Source organism: Dermacentor andersoni, chromosome 5 (genome assembly GCF_023375885.2).
Source record: "Dermacentor andersoni chromosome 5, qqDerAnde1_hic_scaffold, whole genome shotgun sequence".
Lineage (NCBI taxonomy): Eukaryota > Metazoa > Arthropoda > Arachnida > Ixodida > Ixodidae > Dermacentor > Dermacentor andersoni.
The window spans coordinates 111,678,458-111,701,675 of NC_092818.1; the positions used below are offsets into that span (position 1 = coordinate 111,678,458).

The window sequence follows — 23,218 nt, forward strand, 5'->3', positions numbered from 1 at the left end:
GGCGGCGCGGCGCACGCTTGGTCTCGAAGCAACAGGAAGAACGTCGATCCTGATCTACGGTGTACGACTCGCTCACGTGACCGCCAGAACCTGCGGCGAGCCACGCTGCGACTCCGAGAGCGGCGTCGGAACCGCGGCGAATCCCATCGTCCACGGCTCTAAGCTCGGGCAACCGGACACTGCACGCCGTATAGCAAGGATTGGGGCCCGCAGAGCCGCTAATCCTGCGTAAGCCGCTCCGGCAGGACCGGCTGGGTAGAGAGGGGCCGGGGGATTAAGCGAGACTGTCTTTCCTAAAAAGATGACATATACCCCGCTCGTTAGCTCCACCCACGCAATAATAATGATGTCATGGATAATAATACAGCCGGGTGGATTCGCCAGCGCATAAGCGCTGTTTCCTGCAGGGGCTTTCCTGCAGCTCTCTCTTCTCACGAGTTTCGTGTCAAAAATAAGCCGCGTGTCGTAAAAAAGAAAAAAAGGAAAGCGCGACTTCTCAGACGTGCATACTGTACGAAGCACGCTGCTGTTGTGTCCCTCACGTAATCCGCCGCTGAGCGGCACCTGCTGGACAACGAGACGCTGAAATCGGAGAGGACGGAGAAAGTCATAAACACCGAGAGAATACTTTTCGTTCTTTTTTTTTGTTTTTTTTTTTTCGTACAAACGCGGAGGTTTGCAGCGAGCGGCACTACTGGGTATTCGTAGGAACCCAGATATACGAATGACATCATGTGGAGCTCATCGGCATTATTAAAACTGGATACACGTGCAAAAGAAGCCAGAAAGGCCACACAGGGCCTAATACACGGTCAGTCGGCACGAAATGAGCGGATTCGTGTGCCCCGGTAAGCGGCCTTCACAATCATTTCCCTTCGCAGCTCGCGATATATATGTATAGATATTAACGCAACAACACATTTCTGATTACAAATATGCTTAACACGCGATGTTTACTGCTTAGTGCTGAATGTACTCGGCCCTGTAGACAAGCTCCGCTGCGGCGAGAAAAAAAGATAAATAGAAGTCTCCTAAGACCGTCAAATCGGTCACGATGACAGAAAAATCGGCCTGCCCGCCATCAACGAAGGCTTCCTAAGGGAGCTTCGCGCATGCATCTAATGCTTATTCACTAGAATTATGTACTTCTCAATATGAACACTAGAAACCAAAATTTTAAATCGAACATGTTGCAGCATATTCGACGTGACCAACCATACGTTGAAGTAGAAAAAAAAACAGAGAACAAAAGAAAGCCAGTATTTCTGACTACCTTGAAAAAAATACGCGTAGAAATATATAACAGTTACATGGGCATAAGACGTATAGCCTCCGGTGTACATAAGAACGGTTTATTTATTATTGGCCGGTCACCGCCGCTGATATACACGCCTACTTGCTGTCGCGGTCGGTTCGCCCGATGTGAATACGGACCCTGCTTCGGCTCAGCCATCGCAGCGAGTCCTGCGGCCGCTAATCCACCGCCGTTTCTGGTCGCATGGCAAGGCAAGTGTCGAGCTCGGCGCTGCCGCGACACTTTGGCGATCCGAGGAAAGGGGTGATATCGAGAGAAGGAGCGGTGCACTTCGGGGAAAAAAAGAAAAAAAGAACGCGTTGCTGCCCGCCCGACGATTCCCGCAAAAGAAAGTTGACGTCCGCGCACAGTCAGTTACGGGCTTTTTGCGGATTTGGCACAAGACGAACGGCTCCGGACAAAAATCTCCCTCGGCCAAAAGAGACAGAATAGAGAGAGAGAGAGAGAGAGAGAGAGACGGCAGCCGCAGCGCCATCATTCAAGGCGCGCCACTTACAAATCCCCGCTTCAAAGGACGGCATGCGGCCACAGTATTGTATACACCATCCGCGGCTTTCGAAGGGGACGCGCCTGCTTCGGCATGCATGAGTCCGCGGCCGCCGCCTCATCTTCCAAGTACGCAGGGCCTGACACAAACGCAAGTCTGAGGAAGGGCCGCCGCGATTGCCGCGGCTCGCGGAAACACTCTGACGAAGCTGAGCGAGTCGCGCTGCGCATGCCAATGCCCGCCCTTCCCCACGCTCCCTCCAACTTGCTTCACTCCAAGACGATGACCAAGCGGCCCCCCTTCAAGACTGGACTGCACCTGCCGTCCTTGAAGTTGGATGAGTCTTTCGAAGAGCACGCCTAGAGAACGCCAGGTGGAACACGATTTGCCAAGTTTTCTGTATCACACGAGGCCAGCGTATAAGTGGGGGTGGTTTCAGAAATTGCCTCCTTTCTTTCTTTTTTCGTCCGTTCCGCCGTAATCTGTATGCGAAGAACTATATGATATAATGACTTCGCTAAAACGATCGCGAAACTTCCAGGCACGCATATATTAGCGCACCGAAACCACAACAGGGACAGGCCGTCGCCGATCCATCGGCGGAGCGAGCGAGAACCGTCGCAGGAACGTTGTCCATTCTCTCGCGGCGGCGCGTATATACGCTCGATGACCTCAGACGCTCGAACTCGGTTACCCGACGAAACGCCCGCTACGCCTCCCAGAGACCGGCTGTCCACCAGCTCGCTCCCAACGTCCATTTTCACTCCGTAAAGCGACCACTTAAAGCGGGGTTCGCATTAGCGGAGACCTCCGAAAGAGCCGTTAATTCTAAGAGAGTTGCGCTGATCGTCGAGAAACGATACGCGGCTCGGCAAGGCATCACACAAACGCGGCGCGCGCGCGGAGCACTGACCTTGCCCTCAATGCTCGTGCGCGTGCCACGCTTGGCACAGACCGCGAGCCATTGTCGCGTCGAACTGCTTTTGTCTAAAAGGCGAGCGGTGAGCGGGCGCGTACACACAGCACGACCGCGGTGTACGCGCTGCCCGCTCGAGTGCCGCGCACGGAGTCATCACACGCCCGCGCGCTAACTCGCGATGCGAGAGCTGCCGCGATCGCGACGGCGTCTTGGATGTGGAACGCTGAAACCGGTAGCCGCACCTCTAGACGACGCCGGCGTTGCGTTTGTGTTGAACGGCAATTCGAGACACCATTACGCTACGGATGATGTCTAAAAAAGCTGCGCGTGAGGAACCGTTGCTTGCGCCAAAGCGATCTCCGTAAAACGGTCATTCCATCGCCTTCACCCCGACACCTAGACGTGATCTTTTTTTTCAATCTCGTTCACGACATACGCTCGTTGACCTACTGCTTGACAACGCTAATTCCACTAATGGTGCTTTAAAAGATTGGAAACTCGGCCCGTATCCAAAAAGAAGGTTGCTACGCTAGCATTCTTACTTAAGAAGAGATGTGATACAATCGTGACGTTGACAAATTGGCCGAGGCAGCGCTTATGAACGTGAAAGTTTGTGAATTCGGTCTATGAACTAGGGGTGACCCTCCCAATGCTTAACAATGTTACGCATCGTCGATTGTATGGCCGCCTCTACTAAACCTTACTTCAGACTGCAATCGGCGCTGACTCACACTCGTTTTGTTAAAGGGACAACGTTCGCCAGAAGGCTGCGGAGCTTAGCTCACAAACGCGAGACTTGCAGACCTTCTGTTGAGAGTTGGCAGCATGCAGCCGAAGGCGACTTAAAACGAGCTCGGGAAGGACCGAACGCTTGACCTTCTCAGAGGATGCGCTCGTGTTTGCAGGCCTGTCATTATGCACGTGGCGTGTACTCTCGTGTCTTCCCCCTCGTGAAACGTGGCTTTCCTCTTACACCGACGTGGCATGCAGCGCTAGACGCATCCACGGGTCGAGTGAAAACACGCAAGCTGCTTCGCGGGGGATCAACGCGCCAAGAAATGTCCCAAGTTAAACGATATACACACACGGCCTCCCGATATGAGTCATTAGAGAGGTTGAGCACAGCGGAAATGTGCTAGCGCGGGTGTATAAGGAAGCCTTCTAAAGGAATAGCAGCGCATGTGAAGTCGTCTTGCGACGCTGTGCTCAGCCAGAACACGTCGGAAAAGTTTGTTGTTGTTGTTGTTGCAGGACTCTTCCTCTTTGAAAAACGAACGAGATGCCAACTACGTCACTGCCGATAACATTACGCCAGTTTACGCCACAAGCGAAACACGCATGGAACACAGCACATAATGTAACACAACAGTTCCGTGCGCTCTGGTTAAACATAGCGCCGCAACATGTATCCACTAGCACTACTGTGCATGGGTACTCATTGTAACCACGTGCATAAACACTTGCACTATGTGATCCTATAGTACGCCTGCACCGCTTGTGTACACGTGTGGTGACGCCGGGGCTTACCGGCAGGAACTGACGGGCGCTCCACTTTCAGAGGTGGATACTGCGAGATTTAGCGCACCGCTGTTGCTCTGCCGTTACTGTTTCCACTGCGGCCACCTGAAATTGCCTTGAACCACGTCATTGCGTGCGTGCGGCACGGCTTAGCTAATTTGCGCAAAGCTAGAGCGTGGCCGACGCAGCAGCAGTAACGGTAGAGAGACGGTGGTGCGTTAAAACTCCCTATTGTGAGGGAGCAGTGCAGGTGAGATTTCATGAATTTAAAACCTAACGAGGAAACAGAGATAATCACAAGGCCGCGACCGCGAGCCAGAGCTGTGCTTGGCGATGACGTTGCACCGCAAGCCAAGAGGCGGCAACGGGAAAGAATTAGAAAAAGAAGAAAGCAAGAAAAAGAACATAACCGCGACCGTGAGGGAACGCGCAGCGCCTGTTTTCTCGCGCCAAGCTACACGGAAAAGAGTCGCCAGCGGCAACTGTCGCACGATCGCGCTAACGATCTTCCTCGCCTCGAGGCAGAACAGGCGCTAGTTCGTAAAAGGGCAACATCGGTGCGTGCGGTAATGCTGCAAGCACTGAACGCCAAGAATCGGGATAAGATCGCAGCAGGTGACGAAAAAAGAATCATCTCGTAAGGCATACCATATTCGCCAAACTGTGCACGATTACTCAAAGGTGCCCTGGAAAAATGTTAACAAAAATGAACGAAAGCTAACTATTCCTGCTTCGAGGTTGAAAAAGTGTTCGGTTACACCCCCCCACCCCCCCAAATACGTTTCCGCTTCTTGGCAAATCCGCCCCCCCCACCCCCCGTACGGTGCATGAGTAAGTGCTGCTACTTGGAAACATGTGCAGTCGGCTCCATATGTTAAAGGGGATGCGAGAGCAGCCGCGAATTTTTACCTCTGGCAAAGTGCACAGTGCGGCTGACTTGTTATTGGTTGCGCCGGCACACCTTTCGAAACAACAGCCGACACGCAGCTAGAACCCCAGCCAAGTGAGAGTCGCGCAAACTAGAGCGCTCCCTTTAACGGTGTACCGCAGTGTGTGCACTATTAATGCACCGCGACTGTCACGGAACGAGGGAGAGGAGGAGGACGCGCAGACCTCCTCGGCGCGAAGCGGCGGCGCTGGAATCCCGTCTGGCTTCGGGGGAATCGATTGCTCGCGATGGCCTGACCTCGACAAAAGGTGCCAGCCGCCACCACCGACCGACCGACGCAGCGAGCGGCAGCAGCAGGTCGCAGCGGCTGCGCCCCCGGGTGAAATAGCGGAGAACAGCGGAGAGAGAAGAAACGAAGCAACAGCTCCCGGGAGGCACACCGCAAGGCAGCGAGCGCGGCCTGTACAAAGTCCGCGCCGCGAGGTGTTTTCTAGAGCGCGCCCGTCCATCGCAGCATGCGGACTGCAGGGTGCGTGCCAACGCAGACGCGTCGACTCTTCCACTCGTGTAGCAGCAGCGAGCACGGCCAACCACGCGGCTCGGAGAAGCTTGACGCGAACCACTGTCCAACGCCTGCGGTGGACTCCGCGTATCGAGCTTTCCACTCGTATTCAGAAACAGACAGCCATTCAAAAGTGCTCCCCGACTCCACTGAGTGGATGGATGAAAACAACTTTATTTTAAATCCGGCAAAGTTTGACGACCCGGGCTCAGGTCTCCCATGAGGGGACTTCGAGGCATTGCCTCGTCGTGGAGCACAGCGCCACCCTTCTACTGATGAACACGCGCTTCAGTAATGCTTCTCCGTGATCCTTATGACGCAGATGTACTCGAGAGGCCGCTCAAGAGCATTCGAGTAGATAGCGCAGTGCACAGCGAAAATATGCGGAACTTGAGCGTAGGAAGCCGGCCGCGGGCTTCTTTGACACAGCGTTGGCGGCACTGTTCGGTGGTATCGGCGAATGCGGCGTTCACACATTCTCCTTCGTTCTTCTGTAATTCAAAGGTGTCGCTGAGGATGGCGTAAAAAAAAAAATCTTCACAGAGTCATCAAAGTTAGCTGACCGTGGTAATCGGAATACCTAGCGTGAAACGACGCTTACAGTACCCGTTAAAACTACTTTGCCACGTTGTCCGGTCGGTACATGCGTACATAAAACTTCATTCGTGACGTGACAAACAAGGATGTGGCGCCTCCCACAATCGCGACGATACGAACGCACCCTGGAAGTGAAACAAGATTAAATACCGACCATCGGGCATCAGACCAGCGCCGAGAGTCAAAGGTATACGGGTTCGTCCACCTCGAACAGCCTCCCACTGGAAGGCGGCGCCCCGGTTTTCGGCTATCTAAATCAGCTAAGCCAGCGGGCAACATGAACGGGGCAAAGCGAGCGACGTAAAGGGAGAGGAAAGCAGTAAAAAAACAGCCCGCGGCCATAACCACACATTTCGAATGTCACCGCGCGAGCTTCGCTTCCTTTGTCGTCGCCGAAAGTGCTTTCACCCGTGCAAGCGAGGTCCCCGCCGTCTACCTGGCGACCATAGAAAACCCACGCGCCCCTTCGAAACAGCACTGCAGAGGCTGGTTCGCTACAGCACCCCGCTATCTCTCGACATGAGATTGCTTGGGGCAGCCAGCCCTGCGCGTGGGCTTCCAGGACCGGACTTCAAGGAGTGACGGGGCAAGAAGGAGGGGACAGCGAGAGAAGAAAGACAACGCCAGATGGACGAAGGAGGCGGAGGGGGGGGGGGGGGGAGGACACTCGACGTGACCCCGACGCGGAGCCAGGTGTGCCACGATAAGGGGACAGGTGGCGCCGGGCAAAACACGACGCGCGCTGCCTTGCTCGTGTCTCCGCGGCACAGCCTCGCCTTGCAAAGCAGGGCCCCGCATCCATGTGCAGTGCGAAACACAGCTTCCGGCACACGACTACAGAAGAGCGCCGAGCGGCATGTCTTGCGTCGCGAGCTAACGTTGATCTCGCAAGAGGCTGTAGCTAAACGGTCGTTCTAGTGAACGATGTTCCGATCGATGCGATTCGCTAGAACGGACCGAGCAGTGTTCTTTTCCGAGTGCTGCCGGAGTACGCTTAAGATCAATGCCATCAGTGTACACGCCAATCAAGTACTGTTCCGTTGATCCGCATGCATTTCGATTAACCTATTCAGGCGAAGTGACATTTCACTTTATCTTCCGTGACAGGGTTGGAACAAAGTAAATATTAAAACGAAATGAGAACCGCAAACAAAGTTTCACGTTAGAATGAATTCTCTCTTATAACATCAGCGACATTTTTCGTTTATAATAGAGAGTTTTAGTTTAGGGGACGCAAGGCGTTGGGTCTCCTAGCGCTTGGGTGCGTTTGCGTTGGGTACGCAAGCAGAAACAAGTTATATGTCAGCGGCCCCAAACGCAAGCCGCACTGAGGTCGCATGCGCTCGCAGCGCCATCAGTGTCTGATCGTTGCTGCGGTATCATTCTTCTTAAATATGAAATCAAGCATATGATGCAAGGTAAACTATTTTTACTAAAAGCACTTAATATATATAAAAACGATGTCTGTCGACACTAACAAAAAGATTTATAAGATTATCTGCGCGCCTACGTTACGACTGAGGCTGAGCTGAAGCAATACAAACATACGTTTAGTAAACTGTAGTTAGGCGTCTCGTGCAGCATAATTCGTTGTGGTCTGTGTTTTATTTATTTAGAGCCTCCTGCAAATTTTGACAGGCCGCCGTTGCGGCGACAGCGTGCCGGTGTGCTCTGCGACCAGCTTCTTTACCACGACGGCCGTGAAATGCACACGTGCACAAGTCCTCGCCGTCGCCACCACAGCCATGTTCTCCGCCTGTGTGGCGGGATGGGCGGCTTGTCTCGGCCGGTCTCGCTTCTCGTAAGTTCTCGTACACCGCGAGAGTCACGTGGATAACGTGACCTCTTAGGGGCAGCGATGTTTTCGGCCGCCCCAACAACCCAAGGACGCAAGTTGACGTAGCGGTCTGCGCATGCGCAGTACCGTCGCCCCTAGTTCTTGCGTACGCAAGCCGCTTGCGTCCCCTAAACTAAAGCTTTCTGATAATCGCACTCGTTCCACGTTCTAGCAACATCGCGCAGTCAGGGCCCGTGATGTCGTGAGACCGCGAGTTCCAAGTCGCCAGTCTATTAAGTACTGTTTATAACAAGTGCATGCACGCCTCTTCACAGTAAAAGCCGCACAGAAAGCACAACGTATACACCGCCGTCGGGGATGTCTGTTCGAAAACGAATCTGCAACATATAGCTTTGAAGGTGTCCAGTTCTTCACTATGCCGCGGTCAACGGTTAGGCTTAGACAGCTCAGTGCAATCGCACAGATGTTCGTGCAAAGAATACCACGGGTCTTTTAACACAACAGCATATTGACTTTCCTGCACTTCAACCTTGATGTTATCCGAAGCCAAAACTACAGGCGTTATAACAGATCTTGGAGAATGCGTACTGGAATCCTCTGCAACAAATGCGCCCATGGTATGTACATGCATAAACGTATTTACGTTAAATGAAAACATTCTGTACGCCTGCTTCCTCCCTGACCCTGTCGGAGGAATTAAAGCGTGACGGGACGGCGAATTAATACTATACAAGAGAAGAAAAAAGAAATAATCATTTTGCACGTAATATGGATCTCACACTAACCTAATGTGGAAGCTAGACCTCTCTAAAGATGGAACAATGAAGTTTACAAAGTGACACACGTTGACTACTGACTCGGCCATTGTACAAAGCGCTCGAGTAGGTTGGCAGTGATTCAAAAGTTGTGTGGACTTCTTTGTGACTCATTAGACAACCCGAGGGCAAGCTGTGATGCGCAGAGAGCCAGGAGAAAAGAGAGAGAGAGACAGGAAACGAAAGAAAGGAAACGAGAATGACGCCGGGAAACGAAGCCCGAAAGATTTCCCCAGTTTCCGTCGCTACTCAGCGCCTTGAGTCAGCACGCTTAAAAAATGCTTTCGCGAAAACAACTCCAAGATGCCTGTGATACGTAGCGTTACTCTTAATCCGCACTGCGAGCGTACCGATGCCGTGACGAGTACCGTACACAACGTTCCACGAGGCCCAAAACTTACACAAGGACGAGAAACTGCAAATCGAATCACCGATGTCGCGCGCTCACACCCCCACCTGCTCGTCAGCGCATGTTCTCCGTGCGAAAGCACCAGGGCAGCCAATTTAATCGAAGAGTCGCGGAAAATCGTAATGCATGGCATGTAGTCGTTATTGAACGGAAAAAGAAGCATCGTACAGTATGCTAGGGCCATGAAAGGGAAGAGGACAAATGACGCCGCCCTTGCATTGCTTGCGATATAAGCTCACACTGTTTCTACCGCCAACAAGTAGCAGAGAGATATTCCATGCACTTCTCTGTAGCACGGGGTACGTGAACATGTGTCGCGAGTGAACAACCGTCAGATGAGCCAGGCGTTGGGGAACACCTCTCGTGCAAGCACCGCAGGAAGCGAGAACGCAGGGGTCCCAAAGGAAAGCGGGAGACCACCGCTGGCGGGGTTTCGGGTGTGCGTTCCCCCAAGAACGTGCCTGCCATCCATTTAAAAGCACCGTCGGGGGAAGCCCGTGCTGCGACACCAGTCAACCACCAAGGTGGAATGGGCCCACGCGGTGGCGCTCTGAAGCCGTGCTGCGTGGCTTTATACTGTGCGTAGGCGTCCGCTTCGCCAGGGGGCAGCAGTTGCTTTTACTGAACCCCTCCTTTCATTCTCACTTCCTTTCGGGAGACATCCCCTCCTTTTCCTTTCTTCCAAGACGGAAGACGAGCAGGGGATCCTGAGGCAAACTAAAGCTTAGGTAGGTAGACGACGAGGCGACGCCATTCGCGTCTCCCCCGCCCGGCGGGCGACCAGGTAAAATCGACAGAAAACATTCCAAAGAGAAACCGCGATAACAAAGAGACGTAGGAAGGGGAGAAAAGGGCACGCGAGACGGGCACATCGCCTTAACGAGGGGTACGGCGCCAGGACCCGGCAAGCAATCCGCCCAGGCGGTGGTTCAGAGGAAGTTGGCCGACGCTGTCCTAACACAACAAGCCTCTGGAACTGCCTTAGGCCTAACGACCACGTGAGTTCCCTTGTGAAATGACGAATATGGCGGCTGCCCGCTTCCACAAGCGGCTCACTGCAATGTTCTTTAAGTATAACGCTGACATTTACTCGTCTCGCCAGATACAGCTTGCCGAACAACAACACACGGGCCAAGCAAGTCCCAAGTATTCCCTTACCCTCAGTGCCTCTCTCCTCCAGATACCGAGTTACATTAATGCAAGAGTCCTCAATGTTATTGGGGTCTTTTTTTTTTTTTTTGATAAGTCACACTATCCGTCGTGTGGCATTATTTTGTCCGAGCTTTTTTGTTTCGGTTCTATGTTTAGACTATACAGCAACAAACAGTAGGAGCAAGGAGTGAAGTTCGCGTTTGTTCCACGCCCATGATTGGTCCACGTAGCAACTCGAGTGTGCGAACAGCTCAAACATAGCAGCTCCCCTTTATCTGCATGCACGCGCTGAAAGCTCTCAGAGGGCGCTGTTGCAGTGCTTATACAGCGTGGTGGTCGCCGTGGTGGTTGGTCGTGGCTCGCGGACGCTCCTGTGGACGAGGCTTCAGCGACTTCGTTCGTAGCTAAGTACTCTTTTATCTTTATTAGCTAGTGTTTTGAAGTGTTTTCTTTTGCATGGAGTAGGGGCGCAAATTTTGAATTTTTGGTAGGAGTAGGAAACGTACCGGCTTTGTCTAGGTCTGGCGGATCCCCCGTTAGGCCTAGGGGGTATTTCTTTCAGCTAGCTCTTCGGATTCTTACATGGAGTAGGGAGTGATAATTCTTTGTTTTTGTTTGGGATAGCGGTCGTGGTCGGGTTTGCGTGAGTGATTTGGCGAACTTGCTCGTTGGGTCTAGGGACGTAGGCCTAGCGATGACATCGAAAAACGTGAAGGCCGCGGGGGACGGGGAGCAAGTGCAGTGCGACGAGTGCCTGCGCTGGTGCTTCCTCGACGAGACTAAATTCCAGAATTTAGCAGACGCGGTGGGGTCTAGCTTCACGTGCAGGTCGTGCGAGGGCGTCAGGGAAGCCGTCCAAAAACTGGAAGGGAATTGGGCGGCTAAGTTTGAAGAGCTTAAGGCAAACCTGAGGGAGGAGCAGGAGAAGCGGGTAGCACTGGAGGCGAAGGTTGAAAATTTCGTGAAGGTGGAGGCGGCCCAGGCCGCGCAGTTGGTGAGGACTGTGGCCGAGCTTGGGGAGGCGAAAGAACGGAGCGCCGAACTGCAAAGGCGGCTCGACGCTCTTGAGACTCGGGCAGCGGACAATGTCGGGTCAGGGCACCAAAGCGAGGGCAAAGTGGAAGGCAGGGAGCCAAAGCAAGCGGTCGCCAGCTCGCCGCCGGTGAATCGGCGTAGCTATAGCGAAGCAGCGCAACACGCCCCGAGTGAGGCGACGCTGCAGCCACAGGAAGCCGGTAAGCAGGGAGAGGTAGGAGAGAATGAAAGAGTGATTATCGCTGGCGACTCAAACATGGCTGGGTGCTCAAAAGCAATTGTGGAGAGGGTGAAAGGCGACAAAAGAGTGGCGGTAGGGACATTTCCAGGGCAGACACTGGGTTCTGTCATGGAGCGAGTAAAAGAAAAGCTCACGGAAAATGCCCACGTGCGCAACCTTGTCGTAGTAGCAGGTGGGCTAAATGACGTCCTGAACAGGAAAGGGCCAGGACTAGCCCAGCGCTTGGCGAAGGGGGTGGACGACTTGCGCGAGCTATCCCCTCAGGTGCAGATCGTGGTGTGCACGGTGCCGGAGGTGCCTGTGCGTGACAGTCATGTACAAAGAGCCGTAATGGCTGCCAATGAGGCAATATGGAAAATGAGCCGAGAGAAAGGATTTGAAGTTGTCGAGGTAAACAGGGAAGTGAGAAGTTGTGGTGGTTTTAAACGAGATGGGATCCACTTCAATTACAGGCTAGCACGAGAAGTGGGCTGGCGACTTGGGGGTCGCGCTGTTGCTTTTTTAGGGGGCCCGCGGGCGCTCAGGAGGTCAGAGTAGGTAGTAATAAAGAAGGTCCCCTAGGGGAACATCAGAAGAGCATCGCCGTCGATAACAGGAAAAGGAGGAAAACAAGAACAAGAGCTCGCCATGCAATAGGCTACATAAACATGCAGGGCGGCAGAAGAAAGGAAAAGTGGGCAGAGATTGAGGAGCAGTTACATAGAGAACAAATAGGGGTGTATGCGGTTACAGAAACGCACCTTAGAGACTCAGAAGAGCCGCCAGTTATTGGGAATTATGTATGGGAAGGGTGCAACAGAACTAAGTCGGAAAGAAAGGGAGGGGGAGTCGGAATGCTCATCCATCAGGGAGCCAAATGGAAAAGAGTAAATTCACAATGTCAAGAGCATCTTTGGTTATCAGGTACAATGAGTGGGAAAGAAACTTGGCTTGGAGTTACGTATTTGTGGACCGGAATAAATTGCACAGAGAAGAATAAAGAGTTAGTGGAATGCATAAGCGCTGATATCAGGGGTTTCGGGAATGGTGCTGAGATAGTCCTATTAGGTGACATGAATGCCCACATACAGGATTTAGACGGCTATACCGACAATAACGGGAAGTCAATGCTAGACCTTTGCGAGCAACATAATCTCGTGATCGTGAATACAGGGCCTAAGTGTGAAGGACAGATCACGTGGGAAGTGGGAAACCGGCAATCGACCATTGATTACTGTCTGATGACAGAAGGAATTCATGATAAGTTGAGAGAAATGGTCATCGATGAGGAAGGGTTTAGCAGCATAGGGAGTGACCATAAACGCATCATTTTGAAAATGGGATATGTAGTTGGGAAAGAGAGCAACGAAAGCAAAATGGCCAGTCCAAATTTGAACGCTGAACAAATAGCAAATATAGTCACTAGAGTGGAGGAAGAAATTGGCAAGTTGCCAAGTAAGGGGTGGGAATATGGTGAGCTTCTAAGTGTAGTAACGACAGAAATACGGAAAGAGAAACAACATGTTCATTGGAAAGGAAAAAAGAAACCGAAAAGCTGGTGGAACAAGGAGATACGAGAAGCCATCGCCGAACGACAGAAAGCATCTCGAGAGCACAGGCAGGCAAAGAAGGCGCAGTTGCCACAGGATGAAGTAACCAGTAAATGGGAAATATACCGGGAGAAAAAGTCCATGGTTCAAATACTGGTGCAAGCAAAATTAAAAGGTGAAAGTGAACGTTGGTTGTCAGAAATACGTGAGAAAAAGAAGGCTGCACCTAGAATATTTTGGAATCACATAAAATTATTAGGCAGGAAGGCAACAACAATACAACAACATATCCTAGACGAAGATGAAAACAGACTGGAAGGAGAAGCAGCAATAAATTACATCCAAAAAGTAACAGCCGAATCTTTCCAAGGCAAGGACAAGGTTGTATTTGAAGAAAAAAAGAGCATGAAAGAGACCCAAGGGGGAAAGGAGCTAGTGCTTACAAATTTAAACTGGAAGAAAGCGGAAGAGAAAATTCCTAAGCGCACAGCCACAGGGCTAGACGAGGTTCCCGTTAGGCTGATAAATGAACTGGGACCAAAAAGTAAGGAAGCTCTCGTGAAAGCAGTTGAAAAAACTTTAAAAGATAGACGAATACCAGACAGTTGGCGACAAAGTAGAATGAATTTAATTTATAAAGGTAAGGGGGAGAAAGACAGAATTCACTCGTATAGACCGTTGACCATTACATCGGTAATATACAGGCTAGCAATGCAGGCAGTGAAATTAAAGCTTCAAGCATGGGCAGAAAATAATGGCATTTTGGGAGAGCTTCAGAATGGCTTTAGAATAGGTAGGCGTTTGGATGATAACTTGTTTGTTCTTACTCAGTGTATTGAAATATCAAAAGCAGAAAGCAGACCGTTGTATGTAGCCTTTTTGGACATTACAGGAGCATACGACAACGTAGACCGCAGCATTTTGTGGGATATTCTGGAAGGGGAAGGCTTAGGTAACGATTGTATACAGCTCTTGAGAGAGATTTACCTAGAAAATACTGTTTGCGTTGAATGGGAAGGGATGAGGAGCGCGGAGAAAGTTCATATCAACAAGGGACTGAGGCAGGGGTGCCCTTTATCCCCGCTGCTGTTTATGATGTACATGGTGAGGATGGAGAGGGCGCTAGAAGGGAGTAATATCGGGTTTAATCTCTCATACAAACAGGCAGGTACAGTAATAGAGCAGCAACTCCCAGGTTTATTTTATGCGGACGACATTGTGTTGCTCGCAAACAAGCAAAGTGATTTGCAACGTCTGGCTAATATCTGTGGACAGGAGGGCAACAAGTTAGGTTTGAAATTTAGTGTTAGAAAATCAGGTGTTATTGTATTCAATGAAAACAGTGAACAGACAGTGGAGATACAGGGCCAAGAAATACCTCGGGTAACAGAATATAAATACCTTGGTATATGGATAAACGAAGGCAACGGATATATGGAAACACAGGAAAAAACCATAACAGTCAAGGGGAAGAGAAATGCAGCCATAATGAAGCACAGAGCGCTATGGGGATACAATAGGTACGAGGTCCTCCGAGGTATGTGGAAAGGGGTAATGGTTCCAGGACTTACTTTTGGAAATGCGGTTGTTTGCTTTAAATCAGGGGTACAATCAGGACTCGACGGGAACCAAAGGTCAGTGGGTCGCCTCGCATTGGGCGCTCACGGGAAGACTACAAATGAAGCTGTGCAAGGGGATATGGGCTGGACTAGTTTCGAAGTGAGGGAAGCCCGCAGTAAAATTGAGTACGAAGAACGGCTGAGGAATATGGAGGAAAGTAAATGGGCTGGGAGAGTGTTCAGGTATCTGTACAGGCAAAACATTGATTCACAGTGGAGGAAAAGAACTAGGAAGCTTACCAGCAAGTATGCGGCCTGTGGGGTGGGCAACACAGCAACAAAGAAGGTCAAGCGGAAAGTCAGAGAGGCTGAATTAATCTCATGGGTGGCGGCAATGGAAAAGAAACCTGCCATGAGTAACTACTTAAGGGGAAAAAACGAAATTAGGAAAGAAACCATTTATGATAACTCAAAGGGAAGCTCATTACTTTTCGAAGCGAGATCGGGATGCCTTAGAACACGCACCTATAAAGCGAGATATAAGAATGAAGAAGAAACATGTGCTTGCTGCGGTAAAGCTAGGGAAACGACGGAACATATTTTATTAGAATGTGAGGACGTCTACCCAGCGGTCGATTTAGGCACCACTGGCCTCCTTGAAGCCCTTGGGTTCAGCGGGAGCAGTGGTAAAGCAAACAGGTCCGCAATAGACATCAGTAAGAGGCGATTGGAGGATTGGTGGAAGAAAAGTAGGGAAACGACAAAAGACGGAGACGTACAAAAGCACAGTTCGCAATAGGGTATCAGAAAATTTGGACGTGGTAGTTCATAGTGTTTTTTTTTTTTTTTTTTCATTGGTGAACATAGGTAGGATATTAGGCAGCATAGTAGTAAGAGCTTGGTGGCGCAAGCCACCGCCCCGTTCCAAAGGGGACGCTCATAACATCCATCCATCCATCCTACTTGCAATGCAGATACAAGGAGATCTATTTGTTGTGCGGGGCGTGTGGAGAGGAGGAGGAAACGGCTGAACACCTGATACTTGCTTGTAAACAACTTCATCCTGCAGTTGAATGTAACGGGGAACTATTTAAAGCTTTGGGTTTTAAAGACAGTGAAAGTAAAATAGACTTTGAACAGGTAGAAATAACTAAACGGAGGCTATCTGATTGGTGGATAATATCAACGCAAAAGTAAAGGAGTAAATACATAGGTATGCATGCATATAGTACCATTCAAGGCTAGGTGGCGCGCGCCGCCGCCGCCCGATTTAAAGGGTTGAGCCTCAATCATCCATCCATCCATCCATCCATCCATACTTAGCTTATACTGAATGCGCTGCGCGACGGCGATTGCAACTGAATCAATTCCCAAGTCGCTTACGCCGATGATTAGCACGAAAACGTGCGACCGGAAATTGCAATTTCCTGAAAACCGGGGCTGCAGTTCTCACATATGTCACGCCGGTCTCTTGTACTCTCCAGCTTCTGTCACTAGGCATAGACTCGGGCTTCGAGTTGCCAGCGACTAATATTTCGCTTGTGTGCTTCTGCGAGTGGCGAGACGTACGCCGTCAAAACACAAGGACAAAAGGTCCGCGCATGCTCCATAAATTCCGGGGACAAGCCTACGGAATCTCTTCGGGCAGCCCTTGTTTCGACCGCAAAATCTTGCTCAGGAAGATGGTTGAATCCTTCCCGGGAAAGGCTGCTCAGAGGTCTTTTCCTTGAGCAGAGACGAGACATCAACAATGAACCGGTGCAGTGATGGCAGTTGCTTGAAGCATGATTGGCACAATGGGGACGATGGCCGTGTAGCGTTGTCTTGCATCGTTTCCTGCTTATCAATGCGTCTTTTGGTGAGAACTAAGTGAGATGCGAAAGCAGAAACACCGTGTCGGAATAGCACTAGACTAGTATACGCACGACTGCGTGATGCATTGACATCATCCGTTCGTTCGCCTTCTGTAAGGACGCTTGCGATCTTGCGTCGACTTCTGCACACTGAGCGCGAGCCTCTTCCTATTGTGCGTAATGTAACGATACTTACGTTCTGTGAGAAGTTAGGGGACGTGCGCTGTTCGCACGCCTTATTTCGGCTGACTTTAGCAGCGAGCTTGCTTCCGATGGCAGTGCCGTGTGCGCCTGTCTGGCTATGTTCTTCCTCGTGCTTTTTACTGTCCGCATATGTTGTATACAACGGCTCAAAAATAGTATCCCGTACATTCGGTTTGCATGTGTGAGCAGTGGGCACACTGCGCACAGACGAGGTGTTTCTTCGGGAAAAGGCCAGGGGCGTTTGCAGTTGCCTCTAATCTATTCATCTGCACCATAGCATTGCAGCCTCCTTCCACACAATTCAACGTAGGCACGCAATTTATTCGCCGGCGCTCGCATAGATTCGATAAATGCGTCTCCGTTTACGTCTTTTCCGTAGCACAACAAAGAAATAAGGAGTGGGGGCTCGAGAGAACTCTCGCAAAAGGCAATTTGCCAAGCCGTGTGGCCATCCCGGAAGCTAATAAAGCAAGGCAGCAGCTACGCAGGTAACGCGATGGAGACATTCAAGGCTTCTTTCTGACGGTGAAGTACTTGCAGCACGACAAGAGCCAAGCCAAGCGCTTGTTTTCGTTGACTCTCTATGCAGACAGCAATGTTGTTGTACAAAAATGTGCTTATACGATTCTCGAGCAAATATAGCGGAGAACAAGGTTGGCGCACGCCACTTTCGCACTCGAAACCTGCGTAATTAACCGAATTCCATGCTCTCCCAAACAGATCACAGCGCTCGGGTTCGCACACATACCACACATGAAGGCCCGCACGATTCTTTGGGCTAGCAGGCACAAACTAGCAAGTGAGGCGCCGCAAACATAAGCGCGTGAAATACGTTTTCAAAGCGCTGCAGCGACCAGTAGCGTCCACGAGCGGCGCGCAGTACACCATGCGGAACGAACCCGGCGCCTCTTTTGAAGGTGTTCCCAACGGCCGTTACGGCAGGAAACCATTTTCAGCTCCTTGCTAGTAGGGTGAAGTTTTATGAAATCGCGATTTAATACTGCAGCACAAGTAAGCTTTGACCACGATCGCCAGAAAGACGTTGCGTAGTGGTTACACCATTCACTTAGCTTTACTTAGTCTCACACACTAACGTACTATGACCACCTGCCGGGGAAAACGATTTCAGCAACCTGACGAAATGGAATTTCCACATGCTCCCGTAACGTATCCTTGTATGTATCTTTCATCGACGCGCGTTTTCCCTCCCGATGGTCTGGCGCTAGGCCTCACCTGTGAAGAGGTGCCACCGGGAGACCAGTCGACCGTCCTTGACTTGATGCATGGTGTCGTAGGTGTCGGCGGAGTGCGCACTTGCCAAAACACGCACCGACGCACACGAGAGCAATCCTCCGGCAGTGTCAATGCACGCGTATTCCTCGAGGGGCTGTCACAGGCGCGCGCGCGCTGGGAGTCACGACGCGTAGGCTGCCATCGCCGTAACAGCAACCACCACCAACACACACGCACCGTCGGCCAGGGCGAGCCGAGCCGACTGGTTCTTCGGTCGCCGTCGCCCCTCGCACCGTAGCCACGCGCGGAGGGAGCAGCAGCAAGAGCAGGCAGGAGCGAATAGCCGTAGAACTGCCCGCCGAAGGCCGAAGCACACAACGCCGCTACCGCCACCACTCGTCGCTCTCCGCAATCGCACGCCGGCGGCGCAAGGAGACAAGTCGCCTTCTCACCTCGTCTAGTTAGGAATGGCGACGCAGTAAAGAGTTCGCAAGAAAAGCGGTAACTGACGGTCTACCTACTGCAAATGTAGTTTACTTAACACATCTACAATACTTTTGGCGTCTAATTATACATTTATCTATGAAATTATTTCCATTGAAAACTGTTTTAAAATGCGAAATCGAGAGCCATGTAGCGGGCTACTTGAACGCAGCCGTGGACATTATTTGCGGCGTGTTCCAGTAAGCGTAATCAAGAAGTTATTTTGAGTCCGTAATCGCAAGGCAGAAACATGTACTTACACTCTGTCCATATGTGCTATAGAAATGCTATCGAAGTAGCGGACGGCTTGTTTAGGCAATCTTTCAGTTCAATGTAGCGTACGCTGGATTACGGACTATCGTGAAACATATATAGCAGCAAAGATGTGGCGCTGATTTTCAAGTACAAACAGATACATTTTAGGCAATTTGTAGGTCATTTAAAAATTAACAACAGTCCTATGTTTACGATTAGGAGCATATCACCACGTATTCCGCATCTCAACGCAGAACAAATCTCATCCACGATTGACGACGCTACGTCTAAGGCATGGTTCTTATTGTAGCATACACTACAATTCAGCGACCCGAATATCAAGGCAGCATTTCTTTTTAGGAAGGTTATATATTTCTCAGCATGCCACATATTTATTTCCAGTCACAAGCTTGTGTACACGTAGAAGATATGACTAGAAAATGGCAAAATTACTCGGTTGATTTCTGTGCAAGTTGTCTGATTTGAACTTCACGAGAAGGTAGTACGAGAAGATGAATATTGTATCCAAAATAACTCAGCGTGTACTATAGTCATGCTAGCGCTTAAATATCGAGATTTCTCACTAGACTTCATGGACTACAGCAGAGCTGTGCGCCATACCATGGGAGCAACGAAGATAATTTCCGGTATTGACTCTTTTCGCGGCGACTCCGTGGGCGCTGCCATGTTTGATCACATGGTGACGCGTCCATTGCTTTCCTCAACTCCCTCTGTTGCCTCCGTGTTTACAATGGGTTTGTATGACGCCGGTGCGGCTTATAAACCTCTGTTTCGGGCGATATCGTAGACGGTGACTAGGTGGACAAAACGAAGATTTGGCCATAGCTTCAAGAACATACAAAAGCGCTTTCTGAGCTGATTAAGCTATGTCCAAACGGCGCGAGCAGCGCATATCGTGCTTGTTCTAAAAGCGGGGCCAAATATGTATTCCAAGCTATCCGAGCTTTCCGTTCATGAATTGAATCAGGATTAGTGTGTTTTGCTCTTTGTTCTTTATTTGGCAAAGATTTTTATTTATTTATTTATTTATTTATTTCAGATACCATCATGGCCCACAGAGCATTATTGAGGGGAGCGGTACACTCACTGCTATAAATTTGTTACAGAAGGAGACAACGCACAAGATATATATATATATATATATATATATATATATATATATATATATATATATAAATGTATCTTATATATACCAGAACAAATACATAATTCTAAACTCGGAACATGAAGAGAGTTCAAAATGATAGAAACACCAATAAATGCTAAATCACACAAAGAAAAGTGATGCAAATTGCAAAACGCCACCATTAGCACAAATATTAACGCATCAAATCTGGGGGGGGGGGGATATATAAGAATACGCATGATTACGAGGAAAAAGGAAATGTAACCAAAGCTATGGTAAGCAATAATGTGTTGATAATTTCTTCTTAAATTCATCTTAAAGTCTTTGGAAAGTGCAATATCCCATAGGTGGTTCCAGCCCAACGATGCTTTTTGTATGAATGAATTCCTGCAGGATGTTGTACGGCACTGTGGAACACCAACTTTGCATGGATGATCAGCGGGATGAAACATATGTTGGCGGCGTGAGTAATGTATCTTCAAGGGCGGAGTTCATGTGGTAAACTTTAAAAAACAGACACAGGCGTGATATTTTCCTGCGCACTGAGAGAGGGGTTAGTGACAATGTGTTTTTAATTTCTGTGACGCTGGACAAAGGATTATAGTTACGGAAGATGAAACCCCCTGCTCTGTTCTGTACGGCTTCGAGGGCATCGATAAGAGAGTTAGTAAAAGGGTCCCATACTGAGTTAGCATATTTTAATTTGGAGCGGACAAGCGATTTGTGCAGAAGTTTAACAGGTTTCGGGGCTAAGGAAAAGTTCCGTTTCACATATCCAAGCATGCGGTTAGCGGACGCGATGATAGAAATTATATGTGCCTTCCAAGCTAGGTTTGACGTTATAATGACGCCAAGGTATTTTTAAGATGTTACCGGTGTTAGCAGGGAAGAACAAATAGTGTAGGGAGTGACGCACGGATTGACGCGACGCGAAAAACGCATTACTTTGCATTTAGTCTCGTTAAGTGACATTTTCCATTGCAAACACCAGTTAGATATAGTAGCTAAGTCTTCCTGAAGTAGTACAGTGTCGTTAGTATTTTTTATTTCCCCGTAAACCACACAGTCATCCGCAAAAAGTCGCACTGTGGATGTTACGTCGCTAGGCAAGTCATTCAGGCAAGTCAGTCCTTCGGTTAACCCCCTTTCTACTCGTTTATTACATAACGAGGGTCTCGAATCCGGCTACATTGATGCCTTCAGGTAGCATATGTGGGTTTATTGACCAGTTGCTTTCACCCAAGAAGATCACGTTCTCGTGACGCCTGCGGCAAAAAAGGACGTTCCACGTCCGCTGCCATGGTCTGTGAGTGGTGGCGCTGGCTAACACTCCCAGGGTTCTACTAGGACACATAAATACCAAAGAAAGTGGATGGGGAAACAGCGCCGCGGTAGCTCAATTGGTAGAGCATCGCACGCGAAATGCGAAGGTTGTGGGTTCGGTCCCCCCCTGCGGCAAGTTTTTTCATCCACTTGAATTTCCATTAATTTATCGTTTCTTTATTTCATTTATTAAGCACAAGTAATTTCCCCTATGTTGTCCTTGGTGTCAGTGTTTCTTGGCTTATTATGATAAGGAATGCTGTTTAGTGATATACTGGCCGATAGTTGAGTGATAGGTGCTTGTCGCCTGATTTATGGAGTGGAATCACCTTAGCCAATTTCCAGTCGTCTGGGAGGTCACAAGTTTGAAGGGCTTGCTCAAATATTTTCGATAGTATGATGGAAGAATATACTTTAGTGTTTTTCATGATTTTAGTGCTGATATCATCGGGACCACATGAAGAGGATAACTTTAAAGGATCTATGATACTTATAATGCCTTCAAAGTCAAAACGAATGGGATCCATTGGAAATATGATATCTGGAGTACAGTCTGGTAGTGATGCGCTAAAAGAGACAGAAAATGCATTAGCAGAAGTCTCATTAAGTACATTACCACTGTCACTGTTAGGGATGGGATTTGATTGAGAATCCAAGAGAGAGATTGATGGCTGATCTGACCCATTACCAAGGTTCCAGAATTTTTTAGTATCCGTTAAAAAAATGATGGCAGTGTGACATTAAAGAAATATTGTTTAGCATCTTTTAACAATTTTTTAGGAGTACTAACCGCGGCTCTTAGAGCTGACCAATGCTCTGATTTTTCCGACGACCTCGCCCTGACATATAACCGCCTTTTTCTGTTCCCAAGGCGTTGTAAGGAACGAGTGAACCAAGGGGACCTACGATTAGTCGTGATGATCTTACGAGGGACGTGCAATTTGATTAATTCATGCAGTTTTTTTTTTTTTAACATGCACCAATTGTTAACAGATCGTTCGGCACATGCCAGGACGAAATCCTTGAGAAAAAGCAGGAGACCATCATTGATTGAAGAAAAATTTGCTTTAGCATAATCGTAAATGGTTTTCGTTTTATTTGGCGTTTTATTCGACAGTAAATTCAACGTGATGTGCAGTAAACAATGATCACTTAAGCCTTTACCTCGGAAACAAAATCTGGGGCGCTCGTTAGCAAAAGGTCTAATACGTTAGAACTGGTAGCTGTCGTCCTTGTCGGCTGGGTGACCATTTGTGTTAGCAAGAAGAAGAAGCAAAGGGCTGAAAAACTTGCCGAATCAGAAGATCCGTCACCGTCCAGTGCAGGGCTAGACCAGTTAATGTTCGGGAAATTGAAGTCACCAAAAATAAAAATAGGACGATCAGGAAACTTTGTTTGAATTATGTTCAGAATATCATGAAGGTCGTTAGAAAAGCCCACGGGCGTAGATGGTGCGCGGTAGCAAGCACAAAATAAAAGAGCTTTATTGTTAATTGTAACCTGTACACATTTGAACTACAGTGTAGTATTAACACTAACTTCAAAGCATTCTAGATTGTCGGACCCAGCGATTAATGCACCACCGCCGCGACCAAAAGAACGGTCACAGCGAAATACACGGTAACACTTTCCCTTGAAAATATTTCATTATTATGCACAGTTTCTTTGACCTAAGTTTCTGTCAGCCGCTGTAGTATCGACCGTGCAAGATAAGCTATCACGATTGCGAATGACACTGCGTATATCAGTAAAAAGAACTGAGACGTTATGAGGTGCCTGCGCAGGTCGGTGCTCATGTTCATTGAGCTATCTCGGAGACAAAGGACCAGAGTTACAACACGTTTTTCATCTTTTTTCTTGAACGCTATCAGTTATGGGGCAGTAGGTATAGCATT

At 49.4% G+C, this 23,218-nt stretch overlaps 1 protein-coding gene across 1 annotated transcript in view; it reads right to left on the reverse strand.

Annotated features, from left to right (window-relative positions):
- LOC126532277 (cell adhesion molecule DSCAML1-like) overlaps window positions 1-18,498 on the reverse strand; it is a 148,968-nt gene extending 130,470 nt beyond the window's left edge. The window contains exon 1 of the mRNA XM_050179940.3: window positions 18,116-18,498. Within this exon, the coding sequence (XP_050035897.1) occupies window positions 18,116-18,167 (52 nt within the window). The 5' untranslated portion in view covers window positions 18,168-18,498. The remainder of the gene's footprint in view (window positions 1-18,115) is intronic.
- Between the last annotated feature and the right edge of the window lie 4,720 nt (window positions 18,499-23,218).